This window comes from Thalassophryne amazonica, chromosome 2 (assembly GCF_902500255.1).
Source record: "Thalassophryne amazonica chromosome 2, fThaAma1.1, whole genome shotgun sequence".
In the NCBI taxonomy this organism is placed as follows: domain Eukaryota; kingdom Metazoa; phylum Chordata; class Actinopteri; order Batrachoidiformes; family Batrachoididae; genus Thalassophryne; species Thalassophryne amazonica.
The window spans coordinates 151,095,916-151,109,736 of NC_047104.1; the positions used below are offsets into that span (position 1 = coordinate 151,095,916).

General features: G+C 43.1%; 1 protein-coding gene and 1 long non-coding RNA gene across 2 annotated transcripts in view; both read right to left on the bottom strand.

The window, feature by feature from the left end:
* slc6a5 (solute carrier family 6 member 5) overlaps positions 1–13,821 on the bottom strand; it is a 104,425-nt gene that overhangs the window by 25,593 nt on the left and 65,011 nt on the right. The window contains exons 11-13 of the mRNA XM_034163897.1: positions 11,518–11,649; positions 9,565–9,664; positions 3,366–3,466 (exon numbers count right to left, since the gene is read on the bottom strand). Of these exons, the coding sequence (XP_034019788.1) occupies positions 3,366–3,466; positions 9,565–9,664; positions 11,518–11,649 (333 nt within the window). The remainder of the gene's footprint in view (positions 1–3,365; positions 3,467–9,564; positions 9,665–11,517; positions 11,650–13,821) is intronic.
* Positions 6,964–9,480, bottom strand: LOC117500665. Its single transcript, XR_004557821.1, has 2 exons — positions 9,424–9,480; positions 6,964–7,101 (listed from the first exon to the last, which is right to left on the bottom strand). It is a non-coding gene; the product is annotated as an uncharacterized LOC117500665 (long non-coding RNA).

Genomic DNA, 13,821 nt, shown 5'->3' on the forward strand with positions numbered 1-13,821 from the left:
CCGAGATACTTAAACTCCTCCACTTGAGGCAAGGATACTCCACCGACCTGAAGAGGGCAAAGCACCTTTTTTCCGGTCGAGAACCATGGCCTCGGATTTGGAGGTGCTGATTTTCATCCCAGACGCTTCACACTCGGCTGCAAATCGCCCCAGTGCACGTTGAAGGTCCTGATTTGATGAAGCCAACAGAACCACATCGTCCGCAAACAGCAGAGACGAGATTCTGTGGTTCCCAAACCAGACCCCCTCTACACCCTGGCTGCGCCTAGACATTCTGTCCATAAAAATAATGAACAGCCCTGGCAGAGGCCAATGTGCACTGGAAACAGGTTTGACTTACTACCGGCAATGCGAACCAAGCTCCTGCTGCGGTCGTACAGGGACCAGATAGCCCTTAGCAAAAGATCCCGGACCCCATACTCCCGGAGCACCCCCCACAGGGTGCCCCGAGGGACACGGTCAAACACCTTCTCCAGATCCACAAAACACATGTGGACTGGTTGGGCGAAGTCCCATGAGCCCTCGAGCACCCGATGGAGCGTGTAGAGCTGGTCCAGTGTGCCGCGACCAGGACGAAAACCACACTGCTCCTCCTGAATCTGAGGTTTGACCATCGGTCGAATTCTCCTCTCCAGTACTCTGGAATAGACCTTACTGGGGAGTCTGAGGAGTGTGATCCCCCTGTAGTTGGAACACACCCTCCGGTCCCTCTTCTTAAACAGAGGGACCACCACCCCGGTCTGCCAATCCAGAGGCACTGTCCCCGATCACCACACAATGTTGGAGAGGCGTGTCAGCCAAGACAGCCCCACAACATCCAGAGACTTAAGGTACTCAGGACAGATTTCATCCACCCCAGGAGCCTTGCCACCGAGGAGTTTTCTAACCACCTCGGTGACTTCGGCCTGGGTAATGGATGAGTCCGCCTCTGAGTCCCCAGTCTCTGCTTCCTCTTCAGAAGACGTGACGATGGTATTGAGGAGATCCTCGAAGTATTCCTTCCACCGCCCGACAACATCCCCAGTCAGGGTCAACAGCTCCCCACCCGCAACCTAAACAGTGATGGCGGAGAGCTGCTTCCGCCTGCTGAGGCGTCGGATGGTTTGCCAGAATCTCCTCGAGGCCGACCGATAGTCCTCCTCCATGGCCTCCCCGAACTCCTCCCAGACCCGAGTTTTTGCTTCTGTGACCGCACGGGCTGCGGCACGCTTGGCCTGCCAGTACCTGTCAGCTGCCTCCGGGGTCCCACCTACCAACAAAGATAAGTAGGACTCCTTCTTCAGCTTGACATCCCTTACTTCCGGCGTCCACCACCGTGTTCGGGGATTGCCGCTGTGACAGGCACCACAGACCTTGTGACCACATCAACAATGGAGGTGGAGAACATGGTCCACTCAGACTCCATGTCTCCAACCTCCCCCGGGATCTGGGAGAAGCTCTCCCGGAGGTGGGAGTTGAAGACCTCGCTGACAGAGGGTTCCGCCAGTCGTTCCCAGCAGACCCTCACGATGCGTTTGGGCCTGCCAGGTCTGACCGGCTTCCTCCCCTCCCAGTGGATCCAACTCACCACCAGGTGGTGATCGGTCGACAGCTCTGCCCCTCTCTTCACTCGAGTGTCTGAGACACGTGGCCGAAGGTCAGATGATACAACTACAAAGACGATCATCGACCTCCGGCTCAGGGTGTCCTGATGCCACGTGCACTTATGGACACCCTTGTGCTCGAACATGGTGTTCGTGATGGACAAACTGTGACTAGCACAGAAGTCCAACAACTGAACACCACTCGGGTTCAGATTGGGGAGGCCGTGCTTCCTGATCAGCCCCCTCGAGGTCTCACTGTCACAGCCCACGTGGAGAACAATGCCCCCAGGAGAACAATGGCGTCCCCAGTCGGAGCGCTATCTAGTACCCCTCCCAGGGACTCCAAGAAGGTCGGGTACTCTGCACTGCCACTCGGCCCGTAGGCCAAGACAACGGTGAGAGACCTGTCTCCAACCCGAAGGCGTAGGGACGCGACCCTCTCATTCACTGGAGTAAACTCCAACACATGGCGACTGAGCTGGGGAGCAATAAGCAATGCGACCCCAGCTCTCCACCTCTCCCCGTGGGCAATGCCAGAAAAATGAAGCGTCCAGCGCCTCTCCAGGAGTTTGGTACCAGAGCCCAAGCTAAGAGTGGAGGTGAGCCCGACTATCTCTAGTCGGTATCTCTCAACCTCCCACACAAGCTCAGGCTCCTTCCCCCCCAGCGAGGTGACATTTCACGTCCCACCAGCCAGGGGCTGTGAGCATGGACCAGGCCGCCGGGCCACCCGCCCTCGACCGCCACCCAATCCTCTCTGCACCCGACCCCCATGGCCCCCTCTGCAGGTGGTGAACCCACAGGAGGGCAGGCCCACGTTGCTCTTTTGGGCTGAGCCCGGCCAGGCCCCATGGGCTAAGGCCCGACCACCAGGTGCTCGCGCGCAAGCCCCATCCCCAGGCCTGGCTCCAGGGTGGGGCCCCGGCTCCGCCATACCAGGCGACGTCTCGGTCCTTGATTTTTTTACTGGTCATGGAGGTTCTGAACTGCCCTTAGTCTGACCTGTCACCTAGGACCTGTTTACCTTGGGAGACCCTACAAGGGGCACAAACCCCCGACAACATAGCTCCTAGGATCATCCGGGTACGCAAACTCCCCCACCACAATAAGGTGGCAGCTATACATATATATATATATGTATACACCCCACCCCTTCCGGTTTCTCCATGTTGCATCAGGAAGGGTAAAACGTGTACCAGTTCAATATGCAAATCCACATCATACCTGCTGTGGTGACCGTGAGTGAAAATCAAGGGAGCAGCCGAAAGGTCTTACTGTAGAGCAGTGTTGCACCTGTCCCCAAGTGCACTCAGCTTTGATTGACAAGAAAATTTAATTTGTTCTTTTATAATCATAAAAACAACTAAATATACTGCTGATAAAGTGAGAGTGAATGGATAAAGACCTAAACAGTAACTGTCACCAAAATTTAAAACAATGGATGTTTTTTAAATAACTGGGTTTAGAACCTCTATGGGCCTTCAAACCCCCTTTTTTCTGAGCCTCTTCCACAGTTGCTGGCTAACTGATTTCATGTCAGACCACCTGGCAGTTTTGTCAGTTATTTTGAAAAAGGAAAACAATTTGACATGTTGCGACATGATAGAAAATGGAAGAAATAATTTTTCAATTTCACTGTAACAGGGGCTGTTCTTTCTGTCCTGTTCTTTCCCAATGGCAAATCAATAAACTTGAAAGGCTCCAATGAAAATGGAAACATTTTAAGATGTGTGCATGCATGTGTGTGTGCGCATGAAAGTGATGGACCACTGCAAAATGTACCGTCAGGATAGTCGGAGTCACAAAAGCCCAGCAGAGTCTCCAGAAACGATTTGGTTGGAATCCAATCATCATTTCAATGTCCTCACAAAACCTCTGCAGACCTGACAACAGACATCGCAGACAAAAAGAGCAGACATGAACAAACAGAAGACACACACACACACACACAGAGCCGAACAGTCACCAACTCTGATCCATGGGCACTCTGTTTGTTATTGTAATAGATGGATAATAATAATAATGAAAATATTTTACTTTTCATCTTAAAAAATAAATAAAGATCAAGGCATGTACATGAAATGCCAGTATATGAAAATGACAAAAATAAGAAGCAGATAGCAAATAATTAAAAAAATGCTTCTTCTTTTTTTAATTAATATCTTATTTTCTTCTTTTAAAAAAAAAAAAAATCTGTAATAACTAAAACCTTTTTTCTTTTTCTGTTTCTTTTTTTTTTTTTTTACAGGTTTTTTTTTTTACAGTTTTGTTTTTTTTGTTTTTTGGGGGTTTTTTTTGAAGACTGCATTTTCACAGTGACCTGCACCCCAGCTAAAACACGGATCAATGGCTCATTTTCCAAAGAAAAACAATAAGAAAGAAAAAACACTTTCTCCACGATTTGAAACCACGTCTGAAAAACCACAAACAAACAAGGGTGTAAGCATGTGAGGTTATGTTTTCATCCGTTTCATCTGTTTGCCTATTTGTAGTGAAAATCCATATTTTTATGAAGTTTTTACAGCAGATTCATATCCTGATAGGGAAGTACTGATTCAATTTTCAAGGTCATAGGCCAAAGGTCAAAGTCAGGAAAAATCTTGGAAAATTGGTAAAATCCCTATCCATAAACATTGAACAAATTTTCACAAATTCATCTCTGTCAAAAAAGATTGAATTTCTTTCCAATTTGAGAGTGTTGTGTAGGATTGTGCCGTTTATCAACTGGCAAAGTTTGATCCATATCTGATCCAGGTTACAGATTTTGGGACCATTTAAATTTAACATTGAAAACCTCATTTAATGTATATTTTACATTATATCTTAATCAAACGTGCCACAATCACTCTCATATTTGAAAGTGAGGTGCAGACTGACACTCAGTATCACCTGACAAAGATTGATTCAGATCTGATCCGAATTGTGGATTTTGTGGACATTTGAATTTAATATTGAGAAGCCCATTTGTTGCACATTTTACATTATAGCTCAATCAAAAGAGGATGATCAAAGAAAGTCTGGAGTTACCTGTAAGTGCTGTGACAGTTAGAAGACGCCTTTTTGAAGCTAAGTTATTTGCAAGAATCCCCCGCAGTCCCTTTAGAACAAAGTCGCTTTAAGCACAGCCCACAAAGCGGATCGGCACGGCGCGGTCGGAGCTGGGTCCGTCTGGCTGTTTCGAGCTGAAAACATCCTAATTTAAAGCTCTGTTCACCCAGGACGTCGTCAGAAAACAGAGAAGTTTCAGAAGAAGCCGGCATCAGGAGTTTACCCGGACATTCCACTGTTAAAGGAGATTTTGTAATGAAAGAACGTGCGGATGAATTTGCCGAGTTGGATCCGTGACGACGTGGCAAATCCGTCTGCGCTGCGACATGAAAAACACCTCCGTGTTGAAAACCATTTGTAAAATTCAGGTGGCTTTTGATGGCTTTCAACAAGTGAGTAACTGAGAAATTGTTTAACAGCTTGGGCATGTTCCAACTTGTCCGTTAAGGTTTCCAACGGAGGTGTTTTTCCTGTGGCGACCCCCCGCTGTCGGGTCCGGCCCGACATGCGAATCTGCCCGCACGTTCTTTCATTACAAAATCTCCTTTAACAGTGGAATGTCTGGATAAACTCCTGATCCCGAATTCTTCTGAAAGTTCTCTGTTATCTCACGACGTCTTGGGTCCACAGAGCCTGAAATTAGGAAGTTTTCAGCTTGAAACAGCGAGACGACGCAGATCGCCATCAGGCGCCGTGGGCTGTCCTTACGGCGACAGTAAAACTCCAAAATCTCTCATCAGCCGTTAAAATTTTCACTGAAAACCAGCTGAATTTATCGAATGGTGTCCACTCAGTTGTGCCTTACAGGTTTTGAAAAATTTTTTATCAAACAAAGCAGCAGTCTCTGAGCCATTCCTAAACAATGAAAAAAAAACGACGAGAGGGTGGGCGACTCCTCACTCAAACACTGCCCACAGGTGAATGACGTAACCGACAGGCATGAAAAAACTCTCGTATGCCCACGAGGGTTCAAGCATGTCTGATGTAATCACACGTGATTCAAATCCATATAGGTTCTGAAAAAAATAATAAGGTCCGTTACTTTTCTCACAGACCTCGTATATCGCATACCAGGTATCATGGATCCGTTTGGATATGTCAGAATACTTGAAGAGGTCATGTTGCCTTATGCTGAAGAGGACATGCCCTTGAAATGGGTGTTTCAACAAGACAATGACCCCAAGCACACAAGTAAACAAGCAAAATCTTGGTTCCAAACTAACAAAATTAATGCCTCGCAGATGTGAAGAAATCATGAAAAACTGTGGTTATACAACTAAATAGTTTAGTGATTCACAGGATTGCTAAAAAAGCAGTTTCAACATATTTTGATTTTGTAGCGTCAACTGCAGATGCTACTATTATTGTGAACAGCCCCTTTTCTACTTTTTTTACTAATAGCCCAATTTCATAGCCTTAAGAGTGTGCATATCATGAATGCTTGGTCTTGTTGGATTTGTGAGAATCTACTGAATCTACTGGTACCTTGTTTCCCATGTAACAATAAGAAATATACTCAAAACCTGGATTAATCTTTTTAGTCACATAGCACTACTATTATTCTGAACACTACTGTATACCAGACCATGATTCAATAGGGTGTCGCAAAGGTGTTCAGTTTTTTTAGCCACAGACATTTCAAATGTTCTCTGTTACTTTTCATCATAATGTCATAACATTGTATTCAAGGTTTTACAATACAAGTTCAAGTTGAGTTATATAGCTTGCTGACACAGCAAGACATCAGACCTGGGCTCTGAATTACAAGAACACAAAGGGACAGTCTGCTCAAGGCAGATTCATCAGACTGTGGCCTACAATTTATGTCACTATGTCAATTACTCAATTAACTGAACAACACCTAAGTTTTTATCTTCCGCCTTCTCAATGACATTATGGTAATAACACAGACATGTTTACAAAATGCCTTAGCATCCAATTATGTCATTTCAGTCCTTGGAATTATTGCCACCCCTGATTTTTCAGTCCAAAATCTAAAATATGTTAAACAATGATTGCAAATGAAATAATTCTTTCTAATCGTAATAATTACTAAAATGTCCAAACATAATGAACAACAATAACAAAACAAATGCATATTTTCCTTTATATGGTTCTTCTAAATCTCACTTAGAGCAGCACTGCAGTATGGTAATGTTGTTTTCACTTCTGATCATTAGGTGGCAGTAATGTCACTGCGGAAGGAGAGACTCAGTCATCTTCAACTGCTTACTCCAATTAAGGGTGGGGGGGTCAAAGGGCGAGGACAGGACACCAGTCTCTCGTAGGGCCACATACAGACAAATAAACACATACACACCTACAGACAATGTAAAGTTTCCAATCCACTGAAGTTGCATGTCTTTAAATGTGGGAGGACGTCGGCGCACCCGGAGGGAACCCACGCAAACATGGAGAGAACATGCAAACTCCACACAGAAAGATCACAGGTGGGATTCGATCCCATGAACTTATTGCTGTAAGGCAACAGTGCTCTAATCCACCGTGCCGTGCAGAACATAAGACTGAAAGGTACAAATAAAAATCTTCTGTGAGTATAAAATCTGAAAGCAGTGAAGAGAGTTGAGAAAGCGGCTTGATAATAGATGCTTTGAAGCCACCAGACAGCCAGAAGCTAACGCGGAACGTCGGCAGCAATTGGAGTGCTTTAAAGCAGCAATTTAAACCACACATTGAAGCCACTGGACTGGACGTGAAGTCAGACGAGACATTCCACAACAATAGACAATGCATATTTGAAGCGTAGCACAGCACTGATACGGTGCATCTGGAAAGTATTCACAGTGCTTCACTTTTTCTACATTTTTTTATGTTACAGCCTTATTCCAAAATGGATGAAATTCTTTTTTTTCCTCAAAATTCTACACACAATACCCCATAATGACAACGTGAAGTTTTTATTGTTGTTGTTTTGTTTGTTTTTTCTTTTTGCAAATTTATTAATTTTTTTTTTTAATCACATGTACGCGTACATAAAGTATTCACAGTCTTTGCCATGAAGCTCAAAATTAAGCTCAGCTGCATCCTGTTTGCACTGATCATCCTTGAGGTGTATGGGGCCATTATTGTACCAAAAGTATTTGCAAATGTGAATTTCAATGCACAAATGTGTAAAAAAAAAAAAAAATTGTTTGTCTGTAACCAGATCCACAAAAGTGTAATCACCAGTGTTGGGCACAGCTAACCAAAAAGTTATCTTCGATAGCAGTTAATCCGCAAATACTTTTGCTACAATAATGGCCCCATAGAGATGTTTCTACAGCTTAATTGGAGTCCACCTGGGGTAAATTCAGTTGATTGGACATGATTTGTAAAGACACACACCTGTCTACATATAAGTTCCCACAGTTGACAGTCAGAGCACAAACCAAGCATGAAGTCAAAGGAATTGTCTGTAGACCTCCAAGACAGGATTGTCTCGAGGCACAAATCTGGGGAAGGGTACAGAAACATTTCTGCTGCTTTGAAGGTCCCAATGAGCACAGTGGTCTCCATCATTTGTAAATGGAAGAAGTTCAGATCCAACAGGACTCTTCCTAGAGCTGGCCGTCCATCTAAACTGAGCGATTGGGGGAGAAGGACCTTAGTCAGGGAGGTGACCAAGAACCCGATGGTCACTCTGTCAGAGGTCCAGCATTCCTCTGTGGAGAGAGGAGAACCTTACAGAAGGACAACCATCTCTGCAGAAATCCGTCAATCAGGCCTGAATGGTACAGTGGCCAGAGAGAAGCCACTCCTTAGTAAAAGGCACATGGCAGCCCATCTGGAGTTTGTCAAAAGGCAAAAATTTATTTACTCCATTCTGGAATAAGACTGTAACATAACAAAATGTGAAAAAAGTGAAGTGCTGCGAATACTTTCCAGATGAACCGTCCGTATGCTTTTGAACTTCTGAAATGTAGCATGATGCTGCTGGTGAGTGGGCAGGCACCGAATTGTCTGGTGGCTGTCAGCTCTGCTGATGAAACACTTATGAAATGGACCACAGACAGAACTGGTATGTTTAAGGGGTGATATTCATATTTAATAAAGGTGATACCCATCAATCAAAACATGTCTTGATCAGATATGATAGTGATCTTTAACATTTGACTGAAACAGTCCTAGTTAAAAGATTAATGTTTCAAGATTTTTTCATTAGAAACCAAAAAAACGTGCTAATCTACACAGAGCTGTCCATTACTGCACGTCATGCAGCCAGTAAATGGCCCATCACTGGACCTGTGGAGTTTTTAAAACATAAGTCGCTTCTAATGCAGAGTAGTTTTAGTCATGTGTGACTGAATATGAACTCGAGTAACATGAATGTGACAGGAAAAAGGCTGATTGTGACTGTGCAAATTCAAGATCTGTTCTTCTTTGGTTATTATATGGAATATGTCAAAACTATTGCATGGATTTTGACAAAATTTCCACCACAGATAGATATTAGGTCATGAAAGACTCCATTAAATTTTGGATGTCATCTAGATCTAGATTCTGATCAAGAGTTCCCATTATATAGGCTTTGAAGGATCACGTCAAAACTACTTCACGGATTCTCACCAAATTTGCACCACAGATAGATTTAATTTAACCTTTATTTAATCACGTTAATCCCACTGAGCTCAAGCTCTCTTTTGCAAGGGAGACCTGGACAATGATAAAGTTTCCAGTTCACCTAACCTGCATGTCTTTAAATGTGGGAGGAAGCTGGAGCACCTGGAGGGAACCCACAGAAAACATGCAAACTCTACATAGAAAGGCCACAGGTGGGAATTGATCCCCTGACCTTCTTGCTGTGAGTCAACAGTCCTAACCACTAAGCCACCGTGCTGGGCATGGAAGACTCCACTGACTTTTGGAGGTGATCCAGATCCAGATTGGTGGACATCAGAAATCTCCAGTTGCTCTTGTTTCACATTGTACTCACCGTACAGGTAACAAATTCCAACCAACTCGAAGATGGCGATGATGACCAAAGAGTAGGAGGCAGCGAACGTGTCCACCAACTGCAGCATGTACATCCCACTCTGTCACACACAAAACATCACAAAGACAAATCACAGACGGATCGTTCACTATAAATGCACACCTGAGCTCGTATTTTCCACTCTGACTCTTGTCAGATCATAAATGGTATCAGAATCCTGGCTGAGGATGAGGATGTCTGCAGGGCTTTTAAAGGTCCAGTCACACGGCAAACGGTGATAGTTGGACGAAGGATAAGAAGTCAAAAAAGATCCTGCACTCTTCCCATCACCAAAAAATCTATCAATCAAGTGAACGCAAACAGACCAAAACAAACAAAATAAAAACTAAGCGAAAGTCAACCTCAAAGCTTGGCATCAGCCATGGGGAACTGTCCGTGTCAGATGAAGCTTACTCCCGAAGACATGCACACACAGGCCAGCCACAAACGGTTGAAACGTGTGTAAACAGTTAAAGTAGATGATAAAACATTGTTAACGCTATTGTTTCTTGTGAAAATGTTGCTTTTTCATCCCAAAAATGAACAATTCATTAGAGATACGAGGTCTGTTAGAAAAGTATCGGACCTTTTTATTTTTTGCAAAAACCTGATGGATTTGAATCACGTTTGCTTGCATCAGCCAACCTTGAACCTTCGTGCGCATGCGTGAACTTTTTCACGCCTGTCGATTGCATCATTTTCTGGTAAGCAGCCTTTGTGTGAGGACGTGTGCTGTGTGCCTGGTAGATTTTCATTTCAAGGAAAAAGACGGAACGACTGGAGCAGCGCCGCGTCAAATTTTGCCAGAAACTAGGTGACAGCCAAGTGGAAACTTTTCGGATGATTCCGATGGTTTTCGGTGATGATCCTCTGGGCATCACACAGATTAAGGAGCGGTACAACCGGTTTAAAGACGGTCACACAACGGTGGAGAGCGAGCCATGCTCCGATCGGCCATCAACATGCTGAAATGACCAAATCATTTCCAAAGTGAACGCTGTGGTGATGCGGGACCATCGTGTGACTATCCAAAAATTGCGGAAGAGGTGGACATCAGCACTTTTTCGGCACATTCCACTGTGACAGAAGATTTGGCCATGAAAAGAGTGGCGGTGAAATTCATGCCGATGGCTTCGGCACGAAGCTGCTGATGGCGGCGCAAAAGCAACTTCATGTTGAAGTCTCACAGGACATGCCCACCTCTTCCACAATTTCTTGGATAGTCACATGACTGAAAAGTCACCGAAAGCCGTCTGAATCTTCCGAATAGTTTCCACCTGGCTGTCGCCCCGTTTCTGGCAAAATTTGATGCGGCGCTGCTCCAGTCGTTCCGTCTTTTTCATTGAAATGAAAATCCGCCGAGCACGCACGAAGGTTCAAGGTTGGCTCATGCAAGCACACGTGATTCAAATCCATCAGGTTTTTGCAAAAAATAAACAGGTCTGACACTTTTCTAACAGACCTCATACAAGGATGTTTCGTTCAGCTCGTCGAAGCTTTATTTATTGATTCGTTCAGATATCGCTGCCTTTGTTCAATACGTCCGACTTGGGAGGTTGAACAAAGCTGAACGAAAGTCAAATAAAACGCTGACATTACGAAAACTAAGCAGATGATAAGACTGTACGTGAAAATTTTTCAACAGTTTAAAATTTCTGATGAAGCGCCAGCTACAGGAACAAAGCTGAACAAAGGTTAAATGATGCCTCCAACAGTCAACAAAAGTCCAGCTTTCTTGTTTTGTTTGGGCTTTGTTGTCCTTCGTTAGTGCCGTGTGACCGGAGCTTAAGACGAATCATCTCTTTACATACAAATATGTTGTTTTATCTTATTTGGAAAATCGTGAGGAGACAAACTCTCTCCCATTGTGCAGCATCACTGTATGAATATAGAACTTGTTTGTCTGTGTTGTACCTCTGTGATCATGGGAAATCCCAGGATGAAGAAGGACACACAGCAGACCAGGGTGAAGATCGGTTTGTGTTTCCTCAAATATTTGGGGAACTCATCAGACACAGAGGTCACAATGGTCTCAATGGTGGCAAACTGATAGTAGAGAAGGGAAAGAAGCCAAAGGCAAAGTGAAAAATGTAAAACAATGAGGAATAAGGAGAGAAATATGATTTTCACACCCATGTTAGCAATGGAAGCAAAGCAGAAGAAGTGTTGGTAGGCTTGTGTGGACCAGTGGGTTGTGCAATGGGTACGACACGCCAAATTTTAAAACACCTTTAGAAGTCATATAATAATGCTTCAGACTAGAGCCCGACCGATATATCGGCCGGCGATATTATCGGCCGATACAAGCCCTTTTCAAAGTACTCAAAATTTTGCCGATAGAACGCTGATAATTTCTCATAAACAGAACAGTTACTGAAATTATCTTTGTGTCGGCAATGTAAAATGTCCTTGTACCGTTTGTCCATGTGTATCTTTTCTTAGAGATTAATGCAACTTTGCACAGATTTTTTTTTTTTTTTTGTACTAGACAGTTCTTTGTTACTGTTCTTGAAAATTGCACAAAATACTACAGGGTCTTGTGAAAAGAATCTTATTTTACTGTTACAAATATAATAGTTTCCTCACATGTTATATCAGGGTCCATGTTTTCTTGTTAAAATGTTCTACCAGCACTAAAACCAACCTCTGCTTGCACTAAGGTTGTTTGAAAGTTTTTTGTTCTTGAAAGTTGCAGAATAGAAAAATAAAGGAGTGTTGTGAAAATAATGTCTCATTCGTGTTTGTGTTTCTTTCCTCTCACAATTACTTGTCTGCAACTGAAAAAGTTTTTCTACCTATAATATAACCTATATCTAAGTTGCAACAACAAGAGGTACAAGATCAGATATATTTCACAACTCTTTTAAAGGATATGTATTTGCTAATTTCACAAAGGTTTAATTCTTGATTGCCTTTTTGAACTTGAAAATTCTCTGTTATAAAGTTAATCAATATGAGGACAAAGCTTCAGCTTTTAGCTCATACCAAAAAATAACATTTTATTCATTAAAAAAAATAATAATAATATCGGCTGATTTATCGGTTATTGGCAAATCAGCCGATTTATCGATTTTCTGCATTTTTTTCATCCAAATATCGTTATCGGCATCTGCCTCAAAAAATCCATATCAGTCGGGCTCTACGTCAGACACCTCTGTGTCTGAAAAAACATGTAATGGTCTGACAAGAAAGCCACATCACCACCTAGCAAGTCATTTTATTAAATAGCTAATACTTGTAAGCCATTTCTTTTGGATCAGGGCAGAACACAGCAGATCCACTGTGAATAGTAATCTAACTTGGTTACTCTTAAGATGAGCAATCAGCAAAGTAACTCATCAGCAAAGTAACTAATAGTTATTTTTCTGAGTACTAAATCTTAAAAATAACCAAGTTAGATTATGAGTTACTTTATTAATTACATTCAGCAGCTGACGATAATTTGTCCGCAGCTGCTAATGAAGTAACTGTATAAAGTAACTGTAAAATATAACTGTATAAAGTAACTAATGAAGTAACTTTTGAAAGTTACTTTGGCAACACTGAATATGTTTGCAGGAGAAATTAACAAGTTTTTATGTGTATTCCACTATTGTTTACACAGTTGCTCATGGCTTACTTGATGTGAAGAAAAATTGTACAAGTTCCCTGTTGTATAGTTTTTTTTTTTCCCTGCAAACTGAATGATGAGAAATCCTGGTAACTACTAGCAGAAAGATTGGGGATACTGAGAAGGTGAAACTGACTACTACTGGCAGAATTGGCATACTATAAATTAGGCATATTAGTTTTCTGAATTTGGATATAATTTGCAGTTGGGCATTTTAACAGATATTAAAATGGCTTTTTCCTTTTTGTTATTCCAGTGTTTGGTCATATCATTCCCTTGCACACAGTGTGTCAAATAGTTAAGTTGTATCTTTTCAAATAACTGCTCAGGGCCCAACTTGCATTAACTCTGGTTGGGAGGTCTGTCACAGGTTGTACCTGAGCTTCAATTGAGAAATCTGTTAAGACGTGTCTGGAGAATTCCACAGGAAGTTATCTGGGATGGATAAGAATAGAGTACATGCAGTGTAGTCCCTACCTTGTACCTCCACCTTTCTTTTCTTACACTGTGTGCCAGTTGGACTGTTTGTTGAATTATTTGTTCTGTTGTAGAAGTCAAACTCTTGTGTGTTGGTGAGGAGCGCCTAACCCTAACCCTAACCGCCTAAC